Below are 20085 nucleotides of genomic sequence, written 5' to 3' on the forward strand. Positions count from 1 at the left end.
GCCCAGCAGAGCAGAGTAGCCAGTGACTGACAGCCCAGCCCCACTAGGAAAGGTTTTCCTCCGCACCACACCCCACAGACTGGCTTCTTGACTTCTCCTTGCAGGTGAGGAAAGCCTGGCCCTGGCCGGTGAGGGTTTCAGGCCTGCGCCGCCTACCTGTGTGTGCTTTGAACACGTAGTTCTCTGTCTCTGATACAATTGCAGAGGTGGCCTTCCAGCTGTACCATGAAGAGAATAGGCGTTCAGCTTTGCAATTTTTCTTTTCTAGCTGACTGAACACATTTTAGAAACAGGTGGGATAAGGGCGGAGAGTGGGGTGCCTATCTGCTGCTGTTGGACGGGCAGTGCCAGCGGAGGTGGACGAGGCTTGGCGGCCCATGGCCACTCCCCAGTAAGCTCGGGGATGTGCGTGTCCTCCCCACCCTCCGCCCCAACCCTCCCTTCTCTGGGTCCTCAGCCTGGAATCGCTACCTCCTCCGCCAGCAAGATGGAATGCGGGCGCCTGGTTTCGCTCTGGGAAACTGAAGTGCAGGAACCCAGAGGGCAAAAAGGACGGGCCTGAGAATGGCAGGGTTGCAGGGAGTCCTGGCATCCTTTTACTGACTCGCTCAGCACCCACTGACGCCACCGTGTGCTCAGACACCGCGCCAGGCGCTGGAGTAGACATGCGGCCACGACACACCGCCCCCTAGGGCCGCGGCGACCCAGCCCGAGGCCGCCCGCCCCGCCCCGCCCCCCGGAACCGCCCCATGACCCGCCCCCCGGAACCGCCCCCGCCTCCCCTCCGGCCCGCTCCGCCCCGCCTCCGGACCCGCCCCATGACCCGCCCCCCGGAACCGCCCCCGCCTCCCCTCCGGCCCGCTCCGCCCGGCCCGCCGCCTGGACCCGCCCCCGCCCCCGCCTCCCCTCCGGCCCGCTCCGCCCCGCCCCCGGACCCGCCCCATGACCCGCCCCCGCCTCCCCTCCGGCCCGCTCCGCCCGGCCCGCCGCCCGGACCCGCCCCCGCCCCCGCCTTCCCCCGGCCCGCTCCGCCCCGGCCCGCCCCGCCGCCCGCTGGTCTGTCTCAGCCTCCCGGAGCCGCCGCCGAGCCGCCGCCGAGCCACCGCCGAGCCACCGCTATGGGCCGGCCCGGGCCGGACGAGCGCGGGACCTCCGCCCCCGCCGCGCCGCCCGCGCCCCCGCCGCGCTGTGCTCGCGCCCTGGCGCTGCTCGGGGCCCTGCTCGCAGCCGCCGCGGCAGCCGTCGCCGCCCGGGCCTACGCCCGCTACACCGAGGCCCAGGCGGCCGCGCGGCAGGTCCGGGCGGCGGGCGCGGGGGACGGGAGCCTTGGGGTGGGGGCGCCGGGCGGGCGCGGCGAGACTCGCAGAGGGTCCGGGCCCCGGGGTCGGGGGGCGGCGGGGCGGGGGCGAGCAGGGCAGTGAGTCCGCTCGGAGGGGGGAACCCGGAGGGATGAGTTGGGGTCGGGGTGGGGATGGAAGGGCGGCCTCGAGGGGGATGGGGAGGGCGGCATGGAAGCGAGGGGAAAGAGGGTACCAGGGTCGAGCAGACTTTGAAGTACGGAAGGGGAGGTGAGGCAGGGGCTGAGACGAACTGCTGCGGGACAGTCCACGGGACGGTGGACTGCAGACAAGGCACAGAGTGAAGCGGGGACCCAGAGAATCTGGGAGAGGGGCTGGAGGGCATTGGGACAGCAGAGAGGGGAGACAGGAGGGGACAGTGGGTCTGTGAGCAGGGGGGAATGGGGATGGGGCCAGATAGAAGGGACTGGGACAGAGATAGTGGATGAGGCAAGGAGTAAAGTTGGGACCAGAGAAGGGGGACTGGGGCCCTGGGGTGGTGACATTTGAACAAATGGACCAAGCGGTGGTGAGAGAACTCAGGGAGATGGTATCCAACTGGTGTTCAGCTGGCCCCTTCCCCAAGCAGGAGTCTGCGCTGAAGGCACTGGGGACAGAAGGCCTCTTTCTCTTCTCCTCCTTGGACACAGACCAGGATTCGTACATCAGCCCTGAGGAGTTCAGGCCCATCGTGGAGAAGCTGACAGGTACCAGGAGAGGCTGGGGACTGGGGAGGAGAGAGCCCAGGCACCTTCCTCTGCTTCTTGGCTGCTGTGTCTGCTCTGAGCAGAAGGGCCATCTGGAGTAGAGAGGAGATTGTGGGTCCTGGCAGCCCTGGGGTCCTCCTGGCTCTGATGCCTTCTAGCTGCTGGTTTGAGCAAGCTGCTGGTTTGAGCAAGCTGCTTCAGCGCGCGTACACACACACACACACACACACACACACATTCTCTCTCTCCCTCTCTCTCTCTCTCTCTCTCTCTCTCTCTCCAGTCTGTACTACTCACATGTGAATAATTCTAGTTAACTGTTCCTGACCACTTCCTCAGGGCCAGACATTACTTTAATACTTCATGTGAATTCTCCCTTTAATCTTTGCAGTGCCCTGTGAGACTGACTCTGCCCTGACCCCCATGTCTACAGGGGGACTGAGGCACAGGAAGCCTCACCGACTTGCCCAAACTAGAAGGTACAGAGCTAGGATCATCTGGCCCCAGATCCTGCCCCAGCTCCCAGGTTGCAGGGTTAGAGGGAGTATCTGCAAAGCGGCTGAGTAGCAGTAGATAGTCAGTGGGAGCTATTCCAGTCATTTTACTAAACGTGAAACTCCCTTTGGTGCTATCAGATTCCCGTCACATCCTCACTATCCATTTTTGCCTCCGTGTCATCAGTGTTGTTCTTTTTAAAATAAAGAGGAAGGCCTGAAATACCTAATGAATTATGAAGTGCTTCAGTCACCCCCTCACCGCCACTCCAATCCCTGTATCTGTTTCTTGTGACATTTCTTGAACTTCTGATCCTGGGCACCTCCTTGTCACCCAAGTTGCCCAGTGTAAGGAGGTCAGTTGACGGGAAAGGCAAGAAGAGCTGTCAGCTGCTCTCTGGTGAATAAGCACCAGAGTCCGGTGATGAGCTTTCTGGGTCTCGGGATGGGTCGGGTAGGTCCCTCACTAGCAGGCCCAGTGACCTGTGGTCACTGCCAGAGGGGGAGGGTCAGATGCAAAATGCTATCGGGACAGACGTGTCAGGGTCCAGGGGCAGTCAGTTCTGTAGTGAACACAGACAGGCAGGTGACCAGGTCAGCCCCATGTGGATTGGTTCTGACCTCTTAATTTGGACACACTTCTCCAAGTATCCACGCAGCCACCTCGTCTTTTTTTATGGCCAGTGAGCAGGAGTCCCCTCATAGTGACCTATTGGCCAAACTTGCTGGGCTTGGGGGCCTTTTAAATTTTTACATTAATGTTTTCTTCCATTAGAAAAATAGTCCTTCCCTCCCTTACCTCTGAGGCTACTGGGAAGACAAAACTGGACCAAGTTCTAGGGAAACAAAAAACAAAACTAAAAATGCTAACTCTAAGCAGCAAAAAGAGGCAGTCTCTTTAGTTGGTACAGTTATGAATGTTTAATTTTCAGCTTTATCCTTAAAAGTTTTACAAATAGTATAAAATAAGCATGTTACTTAAAAGTCAGGAAATAAAACTTTTTGTTTGTTTGTTTTTGCATTTTTCCGAAGTTAGAAACGGGGAGGCAGAGAGACCGACTCCTGCATGCGCCCTTCCGGGATCCACCTGGCATGCCCACCAGGGGGCGATGCTCTGCCCATTTGGGGCTTTGCTCCCTTGCAACTGGGGCTATTTTAGCGCCTGAGGTGGAGGCCATGGAGCCATCCTCAGCACCCAGGCCAACCCTGCTCTAATGGAGCCTTGGCTGCGGGAAAGTAAGAGAGAGACAGAGAAGAAGGAGAGTGGGAGGGGTGGAGAAGCAGATGGGCGCCTCTCCTGTGTGCCCAGGCTGGGAATGGAACCTGAAACATCTATACCCTGGGCCAAAGCTCTACCATTGAGCCAGCCAGCCAAGGCCAATAAAACATTTTATTAAAAAAAACCCAAAGGGCCATAAAATGCTGGGAGTAATTATTAATAATTATCTGTGACCACAGTAAAATAAAGAAATAAGCAGGCAGGCCCTGGCCGGTTGGCTCAGCGGTAGAGTGTCGGCCTGGCGTGCAGGGGACCCGGGTTCGATTCCGGCCAGGGCACATAGGAGAAGCGCCCATTTGCTTCTCCACCCCCCCCCCCTCCTTCCTCTCTCTCTCTCTTCCCCTCCCTCATGCGGGAGTCTGTCTGACTGTGTCTCCCCGTTTCCAGCTTCGGAAAAAAAAAAAAAACAAAAAAAAAAAAAACAAAAAAAAAACATTTAAAGACCTGTGGTGGCGCAGTGGATAAAGTGTCGACCTGGAAATGCTGAGGTCGCCGGTTCGAAACCCTGGGCTTGCCTGGTCAAGGCACATATGGGAGTTGATGCTTCCAGCTCCTCCCCCCTTCTCTCTCTTTGTCTCTCCTCTCTCTCTCTCTCTCTCTGTCTCTCCCTCTCCTCTCTAAAATGAATAAATAAAAAATAAATTAAAAAAAAAAAAAAGAAAGAAATAAGCAGGCAGACTAATAACTTAGTACATGCCGACTGGTCCCTTCCTCTGAGGTTCCAGATGGCGGTTTGGGGAAGATTTGCTGCATTGATTTACAAATGCAGAAATAACAGTGTCTTTAGGACTGGGATTGGCATCAGGATTGTAGCCCCTGAAGATTCTGACTCAGTAGGTCTGAGATGGGTAGTGGGCATCTGTAGTTTAAAAGGCATCCTGAGTGACTCTGATGATCCTGGTTAAGAACTACTTCAAATACAGCCAGGCAGTCTGTTAGCAAATGTCAAGCATGGTCTCTGTGCCACAGACCTGCCCCTGGGAGGAGGCACATGTGACAAGACCCACCGCTGCTTCCATTAGCAGTATTGTGGGGCCCTTTTGGAATAGGCTTTGTTCTCCCTTAAACCTTCATCGACTCCCTCCCTTGAAAGATTACAGACGTGGCACATCTCCGAGCAGGAGGAGGTCTGAGCGGTGACACTCAGCTGCTGCCTGTCCAGCCCTCCACACACAGACGGAAACGACACCACCCAGGAATCGGGGAGAAGCGAGCCTCCTCCCAAACCAGTGCTCTTTCTGTGACACCAAAGACGGCCTGATTCCGTTTCTTGCTTCATTCATTGCTCTGAGTCCTGCGATTGAGTGCCTCTCCGAGCAGTGTTTGTTTCTTCATGAGACACCATGACAGCACGGGCTCCATTGCTCATGTAGGAAAACCAGAGAGGCTGAGCGATTTGCCTCCAAGTGGTCCAGGAAATGGAGCCAACCTCAACTTGGAGCTCAGCTGTGTTCTCTCTCAGCCCCAGGAAACAGTTTCTCTGTTTGGTATTGGGATCCTAGCAGCTGGGAGAAGCAGGTGCCTGCCCACATGCCACCTTTGGTGAGCCCAGCATTGAATTAATCTGGGGCTCGGTTTGGAGAACAAAAGGGAAGGGTGAAGTGAGAATGGCCTTTCTGTACCAGCTGGGCCTGCTGGAGTGAGCGCAGGGTGGAGTCAGAACTAGCCAGAGCCCCACCTCCTGGCTGCCTGCTGCTGAAATCTCTGGTAATAGTGATGCAGTTAAAGTTCGTTATGGGTTTACCCCTCAGCAGGCCTGGTGCCAACACTACATGGATTATCTCATTTAATCCTCGTAACAAGCCACTGGCCGGCCATCACACAGCTGGTGAGGGGTAGGGCTGGGATTTGAACCTAGGTCATCTGATTCATGAGCCTTTGAGGAAGTTGAGGCTCTGAGATCTTAACTTCCCCAGAAGAGTGTCATGATTAACTATGGGTTTGGAGTAAAACAGGCCTGGGTTTGAATCCTGACTCCCTCACTACCTAGCTGTGTGACCTTGGGGAAATGATATCTCTCTGAGCCTCCAATTTCTCATTCATAAAACGGGAGTTGATAGTAATATTATCTGCCTCACCCAGGCAACTCGGAAACTAAAATGTGATACATACTGGTTATTACTTGGGCAATTGTTAACTGTTACCTGCCAGCTCCGAGCCGGGCTCCCTTAGTCACTGACCAGAGTGGATGCCCAAGGGCAGGGCCCCTCTCCAGTGATCTGTGTCTCGTAGGGTCAACTCCTGCCGTCAGCTATGAGGAGGAGGAGCTGCCCCCAGACCCCAGCGAGGAGACGCTCACCATAGAAGCCCAATTCCAGCCTCTGCTTCCGGAGTCCATGACCAAGAGCAAAGATGGGTTCTTAGGGGTGAGTTGGGGTGGGGCAAGGGGGTCCCCACAGGCGGGACCATAGACAGGAGGACCACCTGTGTGCACTCGCCACCAGAGAACGGGGCGATGTTCATCCTTCCCTTCCTTTATCAGCTGCCCTCTGTGCACCCCGTGTGCCAGGCCTTCGGGTCCAGCAGTGGGTGCGATGCCGTCCCTGCTGTCCACACAGTCAGATGGGGGAGGCGGGAGGAATAAGCATGAGCCTCTAACCCAGACCCGGGATCTGGGATGGCTTCCTGGGGGAGTGACATGTGGCAGAGATTGCAGGAGGAGGAGGGCTTAGCCGTGAGGCAGGGAAGGACAGAGCTGGTGGGAGGGAAGGGCGAGTGCACAGACTGTGATGATGCAGCTGCCGCTTAGAATCATTACTTTCTGCAAGCCTGCCATTTCCCTGCCGGTAGTGCAGTGCGTTTGCTGAGGCCAGGCCTGGGTCCCCACATTTATGTATCTCCAGACCCCTACCACGATGCTCAGCATCTGACAGGTGCTCTACAGAACAGCGATATTTCAGACCTGAGGTTCTGTCCCTAGCAGGAGTCATGGGGTGGCGAGGGCACCTGACCAATGCTTTGCTAACCAGCCCTGACCCAAGAACCTATGGACAAGGGCTCAAGCCCACCACAGGACCTAAGCACCGCAGACCCTGCCCGCCCCTCCCACGCTCTCCCGCCTCCCCTCAGCTTGCTCTGTTCCAGCCACTCCAGACATCCAGGCTTCCTGCCAGCCCTGAGTCTTCTCTGTGCTGCTCCCCCAGCCAGGAGTAACTTTTTCTCCAGGCCCAGCCCACACCCACTCGGCCTTTATATCTCAGCTGAAATTTCACTGTGATGAACAAAGGCCTGAAGGTAGAAAGTGCCAGGCCAGTCAACCGAGGCCATGGGGCACATGGGACACACGCCTGGGCATCCCGGTCAGTAGGGCTGGAAGAAAAGTTGCCAGACCAAGAAAGGCCTCGGTTGCCTCACTTTGGCCTTCATTCTGCAGCAGCAAAACACTGTAGCAGACTTTTTTTTTTTTTTTTTTGTATTTTTCTGAAGCTGGAAACGGGGAGAGAGAGTCAGACAGACTCCCGCATGTGCCCGACCGGGATCCACCCGGCATGCCCACCAGGGGGCGATGTTCTGCCCATCCGGGGCATCGCTCTGTTGCGACCAGAGCCACTCTAGTGCCTGAGGCAGAGGCCATGGAGCCATCCCCAGCGCCCGGGCCATCTTTGCTCCAATGGAGCCTCGGCTGCGGGAGGGGAAGAGAGAGACAGAGAGGAAGGAGAGGGGGTGGGTGGAGAAGCAGATGGGCGCTTCTCCTGTGTGCCCTGGCCGGGAATCGAACCCGGGACTTCTGAACGCCAGGCCGACGCTCTACCACTGAGCAAACCGGCCAGGGTCCGTAGCAGACTTTTAAATAGGAGAGTTCCCTGATCACATCTGTGCTTTCCGGATGCAGCTGGTGCCAGCTGGGAGGCAAGATGAGGTCCTGGGAGGGGAGGGGGCAGGCGGGGAGGCAGTGGTGCTGGAGGGAGGACAGCCTGGACCATGGGCCCTGGAGGAGGCAGGGCCGGGCTGCTAGTGGAAAGTGACAGGGAGGAGTCAGATGACTCAGGCTTCTGGCTGGTGACCAGGTGCATGATGGCGGTTGCCCCATGGGGACTGAAGGTGGAGCTGGAATGAGGGCAGTTTGGACAAGTTGAAGTTAGGGTACTTGGGGTATCAGGGAGAGAGTCCAGTGCGTGGTGTGAAACAGGTCTGACTTTCCAAGGAGAGCTCTGGGTGGACGGGTTTGGTGGTGATGAGCCTGCAGTTGGGGTTGAAGCTGTGTGAACAAATGAGCTCTGTACAGAGCAGTGCGAACCTGTGCTGCAGGGGCAGGGGCAGCACCCCCAGCCTGGCCCGTCATGGAGGCTGTTCTTCTGCACAGGGCCTTACCAGTCTTGTGAGTGGGGCCCAGCTTCATGAGGAACCCAGCAGGCGTGAGGGACCCAGCAGGAGTGAGCAGGCGGGGCAGCAGGCGTGAGGGGGGCCCAGCAGGCGTGAGGGGGGCCCAGCAGGCGTGAGGGGGGGCCAGCAGGCGTGAGGGGGGCCCAGCAGGCGTGAGGGGGGCCCAGCAGGCGTGAGGGGGGCCCAGCAGGCGTGAGGGGGGCCCAGCAGGCGTGAGGGGGGGCCAGCAGGCGTGAGGGGGGCCCAGCAGGCGTGAGGGGGGCCCAGCAGGCGTGAGGGGGGCCCAGCAGGCGTGAGGGGGGCCAGCAGGCGTGAGGGACCCAGCAGGCAGGCAGCTCTGTCTGGCCCTATATAGTCAGCACTGCTTTGAAAACCTGCCTGTTGTGTCCACCTCCCTGAAAGCTCCCTCCCTGTCCCTTCCCACCTCTACTTCCCACTGAGCCTGGGCCCCCAGCCCGCTGCCACTGCCAGCCATCGCGGTGAGGAAGGGACAGGGCACCTGCTGCTGTCAAAGACAGGCAGCTCCCTGGTGGCTGAGCGCCCTGGAGGGCTGCCAGGCACTCGCTGTCATGGGGCTGATGCCCCAGCGGGAAGGGACTCTGTCCTGTAGCTCAGAAGGGCAGGGAGGAGCCACTGAAGGTGGTATTTTTCAGGGGACCTGAATGCTCCAGGTCCCACCCCACTCCGGGCAGGTGCGCAGAGCGGCTACACTCTCTGCCCCTCGGACTCCCTTGCCCATCAGAGCATCGGAGAGAAGTGAGGCGGGCGCCCAGCCAGTCTGACCGGGCCCTCTCTGGGGGTGCCTTTCCCCTTCTCTGTGGTCTCATCCTTGACCCTGGAGGGGTCACAGGAAAGGTGGTTACTGCCTCCCTCCTCAGACTTAACTCCAAACCCAAGCTCTGGCCTTACCAGTGGGACATTCACCTCCTCAGGGAGGAGGAGACTTGGAGAAGGGATCAGAGAGTGGAAAGCGAGGGGAGTAGAAAGGGTAAGGAAGGCCCCGCCTAACCCGTCCCAGTCCTGGGTGGCCCTTCAGCTCCCTCAGCTCCCGCCCTCTAGTGAGCTCTGGCCTTTGGCCTGGGCACTGCTTCTGGGCAGGGGCCCAGGAGGTGTGATGAGCCTCCGCTCTGGCAGGACCGTGCCTGTGGCCATCACTAGGACAGGGGCCTCCCCTGGCTTATGGGCTAGCTCAGGGCTAAAGGGAGACTTCCTCCCACTTATGGGACAGGGGACCCCAAAGTGGGGTTCTCAGTGCCCCAGAGCTTTGGCTTTTCCTGCCCCAGGTCTCCCGCCTGGCCCTGGCTGGCCTCCGCAACTGGACGACCGCAGCCTCGCCAAGTGCGCTGTTTGCCGCCCGCCACTTCCGGCCCTTCCTTCCCCCTGGGGGCCAGGTGGAGCTGGGCCAGCCCTGGTGGATCGTCCCCAGTGAGCTGAGCGTCTTCACCGGCTATTTGTCCAACAACCGCTTCTACCCACCGCCACCCAAGGGCAAGGAGGTGAGGGCAGCCCTGGGCGAGCCCTGGGCCCTGCACCCCAGCCCCAGCCCCAGCCCGGCATGCCACTCCCTGTCTGCACCTGGACCCCCATGACAGGCCTACCTCACCTGCTGTCCGCCTCCCTCTGGACCCACCTCCAGCCTGGGTCCCACTGCCCTTCCCCCAGGTCATCATCCACCGGCTCCTGAGCATGTTCCACCCGCGGCCCTTCGTCAAGACCCGCTTTGCCCCTCAGGGGGCAGTTGCTTGCCTGACCGCCATCAGTGACTTCTACTACACTGTGATGTTCCGGTGAGCGGTCCCTGCCTCCAGCCCTGGCCTGGGGCCCCAGGGCAACACGGAAGGGCACAGCAGGGGAGGCAGGCCTGGCTCGATGTCCCCATCCACCACCTACCACCCTGTGCCCTTGGGTTCTCTGAGCCCTGCAAGGATCAGGATGGTGGTGACTTCCTCCTAGGAGGAAGAGAAAAGGCACAGAGCGCGCTTAGCACAGGGCGAGTGGCCGTGATTGTCATCTGCACAGAAGAGGGGTGTATAGCGCTTTGAAGCTGGGTCACACACACCCTCGAGTGACTACGAGAACTCAGAGGAGGGTCAGACAGGCTTCCGAAGGCAGCCTGTGAGCCAGGCGCTGATTGCAATGCTTGGAGGCCGTGCCTTCTTCCTGCCCCGTGCACTCCCCCCTCCCCCGCCCAGCCCTGTCTCCCTCACAGAAGTCTGGCCCTGCTCCTAGGCTTTGGGACAGATGCAGGAGGGTGGGCTCTGCCTCAGCGGGGCCTGCTCCCAGCCGGGCTCCTTCTCCCCAGGATCCATGCCGAGTTCCAGCTCAGCGAGCCGCCTGACTTCCCCTTCTGGTTCTCGCCTGCCCAGTTCACCGGCCACATCGTCCTCTCCAAAGATGCCACCCACATCCGCGACTTCCGGCTCTTCGTGCCCAACCACAGGTGGGAGCTTTGGCCCACGCACCGGCTCCAGGGTCAGAAGCAGGTGCCCAGAGGCTCTGTCCTTTCTTTGCTTCCCAGAGCAGCCTCTCTTGGGAGAGGCCTGGGTGCTCTCTTGGGAGGGACCTGGAGCTGGGGGGTGGGGGGCAGCTTGAAGCAGGTTGAGGAGGGTCATTCCATCATCCGACAAGTATGTCCCAGGTTCTGCCTGGGCCTGGCCCGCCAACTCTGTGCCCAGGACCCAATGCAGCAGCAGCAGAGCCTCCTCAAAGCTGGAGCCTTCCACCCTCATAATGCTGCTCCGTAACCACAGCCTGCTCTGCGTCCCTAGGGGGAGGCCAGCAGGTGCGCAGGGACCTGGCTGGCTGGGGTCTAGAAAAGTTCAGAGGGAGGGTCATCTAAACAGAGACCTGGATTGGGGGGGAGGGTGAGGAAGGTTTAGCCAGACAGAGGCCTGAGGGCAGGCAGGCCCTCCACTGCCTGCAGTTGCTACCTCTGGACCTCAGGGGGACTTCTGGGATGGCTCTGTGCCAGCCCCTGCCTACCTACCTGCCTGACTGGCTCCGAGCCAGCTCGTCAGGGATGCAGGGGAACTGGAGACCCTGGCTTCAAGTCTCCTAATTCCTAAGGGGCCACTTAGTGACTCTGTACAGGGAGAAGACCTGGGCTGTGAGCAGGGAGGCCTAGAGTTCATTTTCAGCCGTAGCACCAGCGGGCTGCATTGTGGGCAAGGCCTTGGCCCTCTCTGGGCCTCAGTTTCCTCATTTTCTAGCCAGGAGGCTGGCAGGAGTGAGAGGATGCTTGTGATAACCTGGGAAGAGGAAGTTGCTCCCTGGACCAGAGTGGTTTCCAGTCTCCTTTTCCTCCTCCTCCCTCCACTCAGGCTCCTGTACGCCATGGGCTCAGCCCAGGTCACATTGGCTCCACCCCAGGTGGAAGGGGGCAGAGCAGGTTGGGGGAGTCCTGGACTGTATGAAACAGGAGAGGTGCAAATGACCAGAACCAGGCCACAGGGATTGCTGACCCCCTCTGAGGGTGCCCAGCTCACTCTGCCCAAAGTGGTGATTGTCAGTCCTGGGGCGCCCCCATGTGGCAGATCTGCAGATGGCACCTGGTCGGGCTAGACTTCCTGCTGGGGAGCAGGGCCAGGTTTTCACACCTGCTCCCCTGTGTCCTGGGGGATGCACCGATGGTTTCTGCCTGGGAGGGTCCAGGGCAGTACAGGAGTTGTGGATGTGACAGCCCTTTGAAAACCGGGAAGGCTGGGCCAGTGGACCGTGGTGTGGTTGCAGTGCCTTGAGAGGAGCAGCCTGGGGAGAAGAAAGAGCCCAGGCTCTGCAGTCATGGGCCCAGCAGCTCTGAGACCTTGAGTTCAGCTTGCCAAGCCTCAGTAGCCACATCTGTTAAATGGGGACAGCTGTGTACTTTCAGCAAGATAATGTCTGACATATGGTTCATGAGCCTCGTTGATGGTGTTCTACCCTGGCCACCCTCTCCTGTCCCTAGGTCTCTGAATGTGGACATGGAGTGGCTGTACGGGGCCAGTGAGAGCAGCAATATGGAGGTGGACATTGGCTATGTCCCTCAGGTGAGCGCAAAGATGGTCCCACCCAGCTAGGAAGGCGGGGCTCAGCAGAGGCTCTGCCACAGCCTCTCAGCGTGGCTGCAGGCAGGGCCCAGCTGGCTAGGGGCCTCGGGGTGGTCCAGGGTGCAGGACAGAGCTCCTGGCAGGCTGAGGACAGCTATCCCCAAAGCAGAATTCTGGGGAGCCACCTGTTTCTGCACACAGAACCCAGCATCTGCCACAGCCCTCGGACAGCTCACCGTGGAAGGAGCCCTGGCTGGACGCTAGCTCTGTCCCTGGACCCTGCTCTGCCCCAGGCTCACTGCATAGCCTTGACCAGCCCTCCCTTTCCCAGGGCCGTCTCCCACACCTGCAGGGAGTGGGGTATCTTTGAGGGTCTCTCAGGACCCCTTGAGAATTTTGTCCATCTCTGAGACACCCCTCACTGATGTCATCCCTCGCCGCCCTCCTGCCTAGATGGAGCTGAAGGCCACAGGCCCCTCCATCCCGTCCGTGATCCTGGACGAGGATGGTAACGCCATCAACAGCCGCCTGCCCTCAGGGGAGCCGCTCCAGTTCGTGTTTGAGGAGATCGAGTGGCAGCAGGAGCTGAGCTGGGAGGAGGCCGCCCGGCGCCTAGAGGTGGCCATGTACCCCTTCAAGAAGGTGAGGGCGGGCTCCAGGCCCGTGGGGCCAGGGCTGGGCTCTGGGAGCCGCGGGTGGGCACAGGGCGCTGGGCTGTGCACAGGGCTTGCTGCCAAGGCTGTCCTGCAGGACCCAGTGTTGCCAGGGCAGCCTCCTCTGCCACTGGAACTTAGAGGAGGCATCCTCCATCCCAGCAACACCCTTCACACACCCGGACACACGAACACTTTACATACTGTACCCACATGCATATACTGTACACATACACGTACATATTACACACACATACACTATATACACTACACATAGAGGTGCATGCTATACATACTACGCATGCATACATACACCTACTACACGCACATACACATCACACACTCGGTCCCTGAATGGGGCCCTGGCTGCACACTAGCTTCTCTGTCTTGGCTTGGCCCCAGGTCACCTACCTGCCATTCACCGAGGCCTTCGACCAAGCCAAGGCCAAGAACAAGCTGGTGCACTCGATCCTGCTGTGGGGGGCCCTGGACGACCAGTCCTGCTGAGGTGAGGGCGAACCGGCCAGTCCAAGGGGAGAGCGGGGGGGGGGGGGACTCTCCTTGCCTGCAGGGCTAACGGCTTCTCCTATTGGAGCGTGAGGGGCTTGGAGTGAGGGCTTGGGAGGTTTCTGTGCTGAGCTCAGAGGAAGCTGCCGGAAAAAGAGCCCAACTCAGCCATTTTCAGCTTAGCAATCCTAGCCAAGTGACTTCCCCTCCCTGAGCCTCCGTTTTCTCAACAGTAAAGGGGAGGGGCTCATATATCTCCCAGAGCTGTGAGAAATGGATGTGAAAGTGCCTGTTCTCCATAAAGTGTGGCACACAAGTGAGATAAAAAAATAGTGCCAGAGGCTGGGCATGCATTCATTCACATATTCAGAAAATTCACTGAAGGCCTGCTGGGTGCAAAATCTTTGGGTCAGACAGTGGATACAAAGATGAGTAAAACAACGAGTCTGTCCTCATCCAGTCAGTCAGCAAACGTGCGGGCGCCTCTGTGCCACACCATAGGCTGCGTGCTGGGAGTCTTGCAATGAGAGTTAGAGTGGCCCTTGTCCTTGGGGAGCGCACGGTGTGGTGCAGACGGCAGACACTGAGTAACCATGTACAAGCGTGATATTACACAAGGCAGGGTCCCAAGTGGCATGAGGGTGTGTAATTGGGGGTCAGAAGAGGCTTAGACAAAGTGACATTTAAGATGAAACTGAAGGATGAGTAGGAGTGACAGGAGGAAGAATGTTTTAGGTAAAAGAACAGTCTGTGCAAAGGTCCTGAGGCACAAAGTTTTGTGGATTTAAGACTAAAAGTCCCTGGGTAGGGCTCCCCCCAATCTCCACCTGGGTTTCAGTATGTTATTGATGTGAATTGCCGCACCCATTTATTCAGCACCTACAGACTTTTGGAACTTATTTCACCCAAGTCCAGGAGGGTTCCTGCTGATTGAAACCCAGTAAGACATTTGGGGTGCCTCACTCTTTCTGGCCTTGCCTCTCCCTGAACAGGCTCAGGGCGGACTCTCCGGGAGACAGTCCTGGAAAGTTCGCCCATTCTTGCCCTCCTCAATGAGAGCTTTATTAGCACCTGGTCCCTGGTGAAGGAACTGGAGGACCTGAAGGTGAGTGGAGGGTGGGTGGGGACAGCCCCTTGGGAACAGCCCCTAGGATAATGCTGGGAGCCGAGGCATCAGGAGTGCGCCCAACTGTCCCCACAGAACCACCAGGAGAACCCGTCCCACAAGAAACTGGCTGACCTGCACCTGGAGAAGTACAGCTTCCCTGTGGAGATGATGATCTGTCTGCCCAATGGCACCGTGGTAGGTCACCCCCACCCCCACACACCGACACTGTGCACAGGAAACAGCCAATCGGGGGCACAGACTCTCAGACCTCATCAGGCTTCGGGTCTGCCTCCAACAGTCCTGAGTGGTCTCCGAGCCAGTCTGAGCCTCAGTTTTCACATCTGTGAAATAGGAATCCTGATGCCCGTGCAGGTGTCAGGGCGCTCCTGTGAGAAGGGGCGCCTCAACGCAGCTTGGGGGCCGGAAAGCGGTAGGCGCATTGTAGAGGCAGAGTGGAAAGGACCTGGTCTGGCTCACCTTGGACCATGGTCAGCCCTGGGGTGGCCGGAGGGATGGGCCAGGCCTTGCGACAGGTAGAGAGGGCTCCCTAGCTCTCCCTGAGGCCCTTACTCCAACACATTCTCCAGTTGGGTTCTCACAGCAGCTTTGGGAGCTAGATGATTACAAATACCCATTTTACAAACAAGGAAACTGAGGCTCCAAAAGTCCAGAGACTTGGTGACAGCAGCACAAGTAAGAAGTGTAGGAGGGAGTGGGGAGGTGAGGGGAGTGGGGAGGTCAGGGTCACGGGAGCAGGGCAGTGGGGGCTGGGTGAGGGGAAGGTGAACTAAAGGGTGCTGGTCTACCCCTAGTGACGAGGGCGTGCGCTGTGCTCAGGGGCCCCCGTGTGAGCAAAGGCAGGGGAGGGAGCAGCCCGGCCGGGCTTGGGTTCCGGCAGGGTCCTGCCCGTCTGCCGTCCGCCTCAGTGAGGACAGTTGACGCCCGAGAGTGGCCTCTTCTCCCAAGAGAGGCTGAGCAGCAGGAGCAGAGGGCCTCCGAGTCCAGCTGGGCCTTGCGTCTCACGCAGCCTTTCTCCAAGGTCCACCACATCAACGCCAACTACTTCCTGGACATCACCTCCATGAAGCCTGAGGACGTCGAGAACAACGTCTTCAGCTTCTCGCCCACCTTTGAAGACCCGTCCACGGCCACGTACATGCAGTTCCTGAAGGAGGGCCTCCGGCGCGGCCTGCCCCTCCTGCAGCCCTAGCGCGCCTGCCAGCGGGGCCGTGGGGGGCCAGGCCACCAGCAGTGATGGACAGGCCCCTCGGCCCCAGGGCCAGAGGGGTCCTCGCACATTTCCAACAGCAAGCATTCCCACTCCCTCCTCTCCCCGGCTGCCTGTGAGCTCGGAAGGCAGCTAAGGGTGGCTGTCCTAGCTTTGCATCTGTTACTGGGCATTGACAAGTGGGTGCCTGGGCCCTCGAGGAATCTGGGGTCATTTCACTGGACACCACCCTCTCAGGCACATAGTCCGGGCCCTGCTGGGTTGAAGAATAGGGAGAAGTTGGTGCTAGGAAAACAGGGTTACCCCTTTCTCCTTTTGGGAACATCTCCTTGTTTTTCCAAAAGGAACATCAAGAATTCTTGACATGAGGTTGGTGTCCGAGAAGTATTCTGTGGACAGCCCTAACTGTCCTCCTGTGTCTGGTATCCCCAGTAGGTCAGTATCAGCTGGCAACAGCCCTCTGGAGGCTCGAAGCAGAACCCCCCTTCAGAAGAGGAAAGGACATAGTACCCCAGACCTTGGCTCCCAGACCAGTCTATCTGATCTGACGACAGTACCACCAAACCTGTTGGGGGACTTGCTGGAGGCCTGCAGTCTGGGAAGCTTTACTGTGAAGCAGGCTGCTGCCCTTAGCAAGGGGGCCCACTGAGGGCTCTCTGAGGGCCAGACCCAAGGCCCTGCAGCACAGGGTCCAGTAGGACTGCTGGAGCCAGAGCCCTGGTACTGCCTCCTGCCCAAGACCTCAGCTCACGGAATTGTGGCCCCGCCAAACAGCAGCCTCCCCCAGAGCCCGCACTGCACGGCCCCAGGGCAGCCCAGACCAGCTCGTCCACCAGAGGTGGCTGTTGACCCTCCTTGGCCACTCTCAGAGCCTTGGTTCATGTCCCAAGCCACTGACCAGAGCCAGTCTCTTTTTTATATATGCATAAAAGTGTTTTTATGTGAACTTTCTCACAATTTGTAGGTATTTTTGATAACCCCAGCCCTAAGAAGGAAGAGGTAAAGGCTTCCTGCAGCAGCTGCCTCATGATGGCTGCACCTGAAATCCCAGATGGGTCCAGCTTGATGTCTTTGCAGTGGCATTGATGGGAAGAAATATTCTTTTCCTTCTAGTTTTTTAAAAACAGTCCTCAGCGGGTTACTGTATCCTTGCTCTCCACTCAGGCCCATGAGGGCCCCTAAGGCTTTCCATTAAGGCCTTGGAGCCAAGCCTGCTCCCACCCCCAGCCCCGCCCCACAGGGGCTCACGGGAAGGGAGAGGAAACAGCCGTTTCCTGAGACACGCCCAGGCTTCCCGCCTGAGCCCCCGCCTGCGTGGCCATGTCCACCCTGAGCCTTCTCTGTCTGAGGCACTTTGTTAAGATTACATGTCTTTCCTCATTTAATCCTCACAACAAGCCTGTGAGGCACATATTAACTATTCCCATTTTGCAGATGAAGAAACAGTTTCAAGGGAATAACTTGCCCAAAGTCACTCAGTGGTGGAGTTGAGATTCAGCCCGAGCCTGTATTGTGGGGTGTTTTGTTTTGCATTGCACCCCTACCTCTCTCCTTTGCCTGTTTTCACTGAGGTGAAAAAAAAGAAAAAAAGCCTTTCAGACCAAAATGTTTCATTCCTCTATGCTCTCCAGACCAAATGAGGCGTGAGCCAGCAAGCTCAGCTCAGTTCTTTATGTCCTGGGAGGCATGCTTCCTGCCCTTGACAGGAGGGCGGTCCGAAGCCTTTCTCAGTGCTTCCAAGCATGGGTGACAGTAAGGTTCTGATTGCTTGGGCTTTCTGCGTCATCAGATGCCTGTACCTGATGCCCATGTGCCTTGAAGGTGCTATGGTGGGGGAGGGTCCCCAGCTGCCCTTTTGTCACACCTCTGCCCCTTCCTTCACCTGTCCCCACCATGTCCTGTAATAAAGTTGGAGAGACAGAGGTGGTTCGAAGTGCCTTTCCTTTGGGTGGGATGATCACTTGTCCTTGATCTGAATCTGTAGGGTTGGCTTGCCAGATGGGCCAGGGAGTATGGCTGCAATGCCTTTGGGGATTGTAAGGTCGGTGGGCAATGGGGACAGGTCACGTGAGGAACCAGACCCGGGAACTCTGGCTGGAACCGCCCACAAGAAACTTCCCAGGAGTCCTTTGGAAAAGAGCGACTGTCCGTCAGCCAGTGAGATTTCCCCATGTCATATCAACTCGCCTCCACCCTAGACGACCCTTTATCCCCCATGCGGTTTCGTCCATGCGACTTCTCTGGCCCCCTTCCACGGACCAGAGAACCTTGTCGGGCGGGATGCGTTGTACTAAATAAAGCTTTTGCTATTCCACACTTCGTGGCTACGCCCTTCCTTCTTCCTTGGCAGGGAAAAATACTTTACAGGGACTATCTTATCTGTCACCAGAGGGGCTGAGTGACTTTCTTTTAAGTATATTTATTTATTTATTTGTATTTTTCTGAAGCTGGAAAGGGGGAGAGACAGTCAGACAGACTCCTGCATGCACCCGACCGGGATCCACCTGGCACGCCCACCAGGGGCGACGCTCTGCCGCGACCAGAGCCACTCTAGCGCCTGGGGCAGAGGCCAAGGAGCCATCCCCAGCGCCCGGGCCATCTTTGCTCCAATGGAGCCTTGGCTGCGGGAGGGGAAGAGAGAGACAGAGAGGAAGGAGAGGAGGGGGGGGGGGGGGGTGGAGAAGCAAATGGGCGCTTCTCCTATGTGCCCTGGCCGGGAATCAAACCTGGGTCCCCCGCACACCAGGCCGACGCTCTACCGCTGAGCCAACCAGCCAGGGCCTATGACTTTCTTAAAATAATTTTGTGATGGCTTGACCTGTGGTGGCACAGTAAGTGGAATATCAACCTGGAATGCTGAGGTCACCTGTTCAAAACCCTGGGCTTGCCCAGTCAAGGTACGTACAACAAGCGATCAATGAACAACTAAAGTGAAGCAACTCAAGAGTTGATACTTCTCACTTCTCCCTACCCCATAAAAAAAAAATCAATAAATAAAATATTTTTTAAAAAAATAATTTTGTGCCTGACCAGGTGGTGGCACACCAGATAGAGCGTCAGATTGAGACATGGAGGACCCAGATTCAAAACCCCAAGGTTGCCAGCTTATGTGCGGGCTCAACAGTTTGAGCGCAGGGTTGATGGCTTGAGTGTGGGACTATAGACATGACCCCATGGTCGCTGACTTGAGCCTAAGGTTGCTGGCTTGAGCAAGGGATCACTCGCTCTGCTGTAGCCCCCTGTCAAGGAACATATGAGAAAGCAATTATTGGACAACTAAGGTGCCACAATGAAGAATTGATGCTTGTCATCTCTCTCCCTTCCTGTTTGTCTCTAGCTGTCCTCTCTCTGTCGAAAAAATAATAATTTTATGATGGACCTCATAGTGGAGCTTACTATATATAATTAGAATCTGAAGTCAAACCCATTGTCTTATAAGCAAGCACAGATCAAGATAGATTAGGTAATTGTTTTTTGTTTTGTTTTGTTTTTTGAGGGAGTGCTCTTCAGGAAAATCCTGTAAAAAAAAAAAACATTGAGCAGGGATAGAGTCAAAGCCCAGCCTTGGCCTGGTCACGGGGAAAGGACTCTGGAACTTAAACCACACCACTGAGCTGAACCAGACTTTGAAACCTTTATTGCGCAGTCACTGGCTATCCTCCCAGGATAGGGCCTCCATTCTTCCTTCTGCAAAGGCAATTTTCCAGAAAAAGGGGCAGCCAACACAGCAGCTGGAGAAGGGATTCACTGGCAGAGTAAAGGGGATCTGGGTGGGGCACCAGGGCAGCATCCACCACATCCAGGAAAGACAGTGTGTATTTGCAAGATTTGCCATTGCCCAGGAGAGTGAAATCAATGATTAAGCAAGTTTGCTGTCTTGGGAAAAGGGCCAGACCTGGAAGTCAACACCATTTGATATATGATGGGTCTTGGGAACAACCTCTGAGACTTCTGGCCAGGACCTGCTACATAATTTGCAGGATCCAGTGCAAAATGAAAATGCAGAGCCCCTAGTTTAAAAAAAAGAAATGAATTTCAAGAAAGCAACAGCAGAACATTATGCTCTCAAGGAGTCCTGACCTGAGAGGCCCTATGTGACTGGCCTATGCCTGGCAGCAGGGACTTTCAGGATTGAGACCAAAAAACTGCAACCTGGGAGCCAGGCACAGCCACCTGCTGAGGTCAGAGGAGGGCATGTGGCCCAGGTCTGCATGCCATGGAGACCAGGAATGGAAGGGCTTGAGCACAGAGGGCGTGGGTGGGTGGCCTTGGAAAGAATGTGGGAATCTGGGTGGTTCTCTTTCCCAATGCCTCTGGGATCTACCCTAGACATCTGATTAACCAAGTCACTGAAAATACTGTGTGTATGTGTGTGTGTGTAATAATACATAAAGGCTAACAAAGGGGAAAGCTACAAAGCGCTG

General features: G+C 57.4%; 1 protein-coding gene across 1 annotated transcript; it reads left to right on the plus strand.

Moving 5' to 3' along the window:
• The first annotated feature begins 1056 nt into the window (after positions 1-1056).
• On the plus strand, positions 1057-17995 carry SELENON (selenoprotein N). The gene is made up of 12 exons (XM_066375468.1): positions 1057-1295; positions 1927-2044; positions 6050-6183; positions 9424-9636; positions 9803-9927; positions 10443-10580; positions 12084-12165; positions 12619-12807; positions 13221-13326; positions 14318-14430; positions 14527-14628; positions 15473-17995. Exons 1-12 carry the CDS (start codon positions 1119-1121, stop codon positions 15641-15643), a joined length of 1668 nt encoding a protein of 555 aa, XP_066231565.1. The 5' UTR covers positions 1057-1118; the 3' UTR covers positions 15644-17995.
• Positions 17996-20085: the final 2090 nt, after the last annotated feature.

The sequence above is a fragment of the Saccopteryx leptura genome, chromosome 3, assembly GCF_036850995.1.
Source record: "Saccopteryx leptura isolate mSacLep1 chromosome 3, mSacLep1_pri_phased_curated, whole genome shotgun sequence".
NCBI classification, from domain to species: Eukaryota; Metazoa; Chordata; class Mammalia; order Chiroptera; family Emballonuridae; genus Saccopteryx; species Saccopteryx leptura.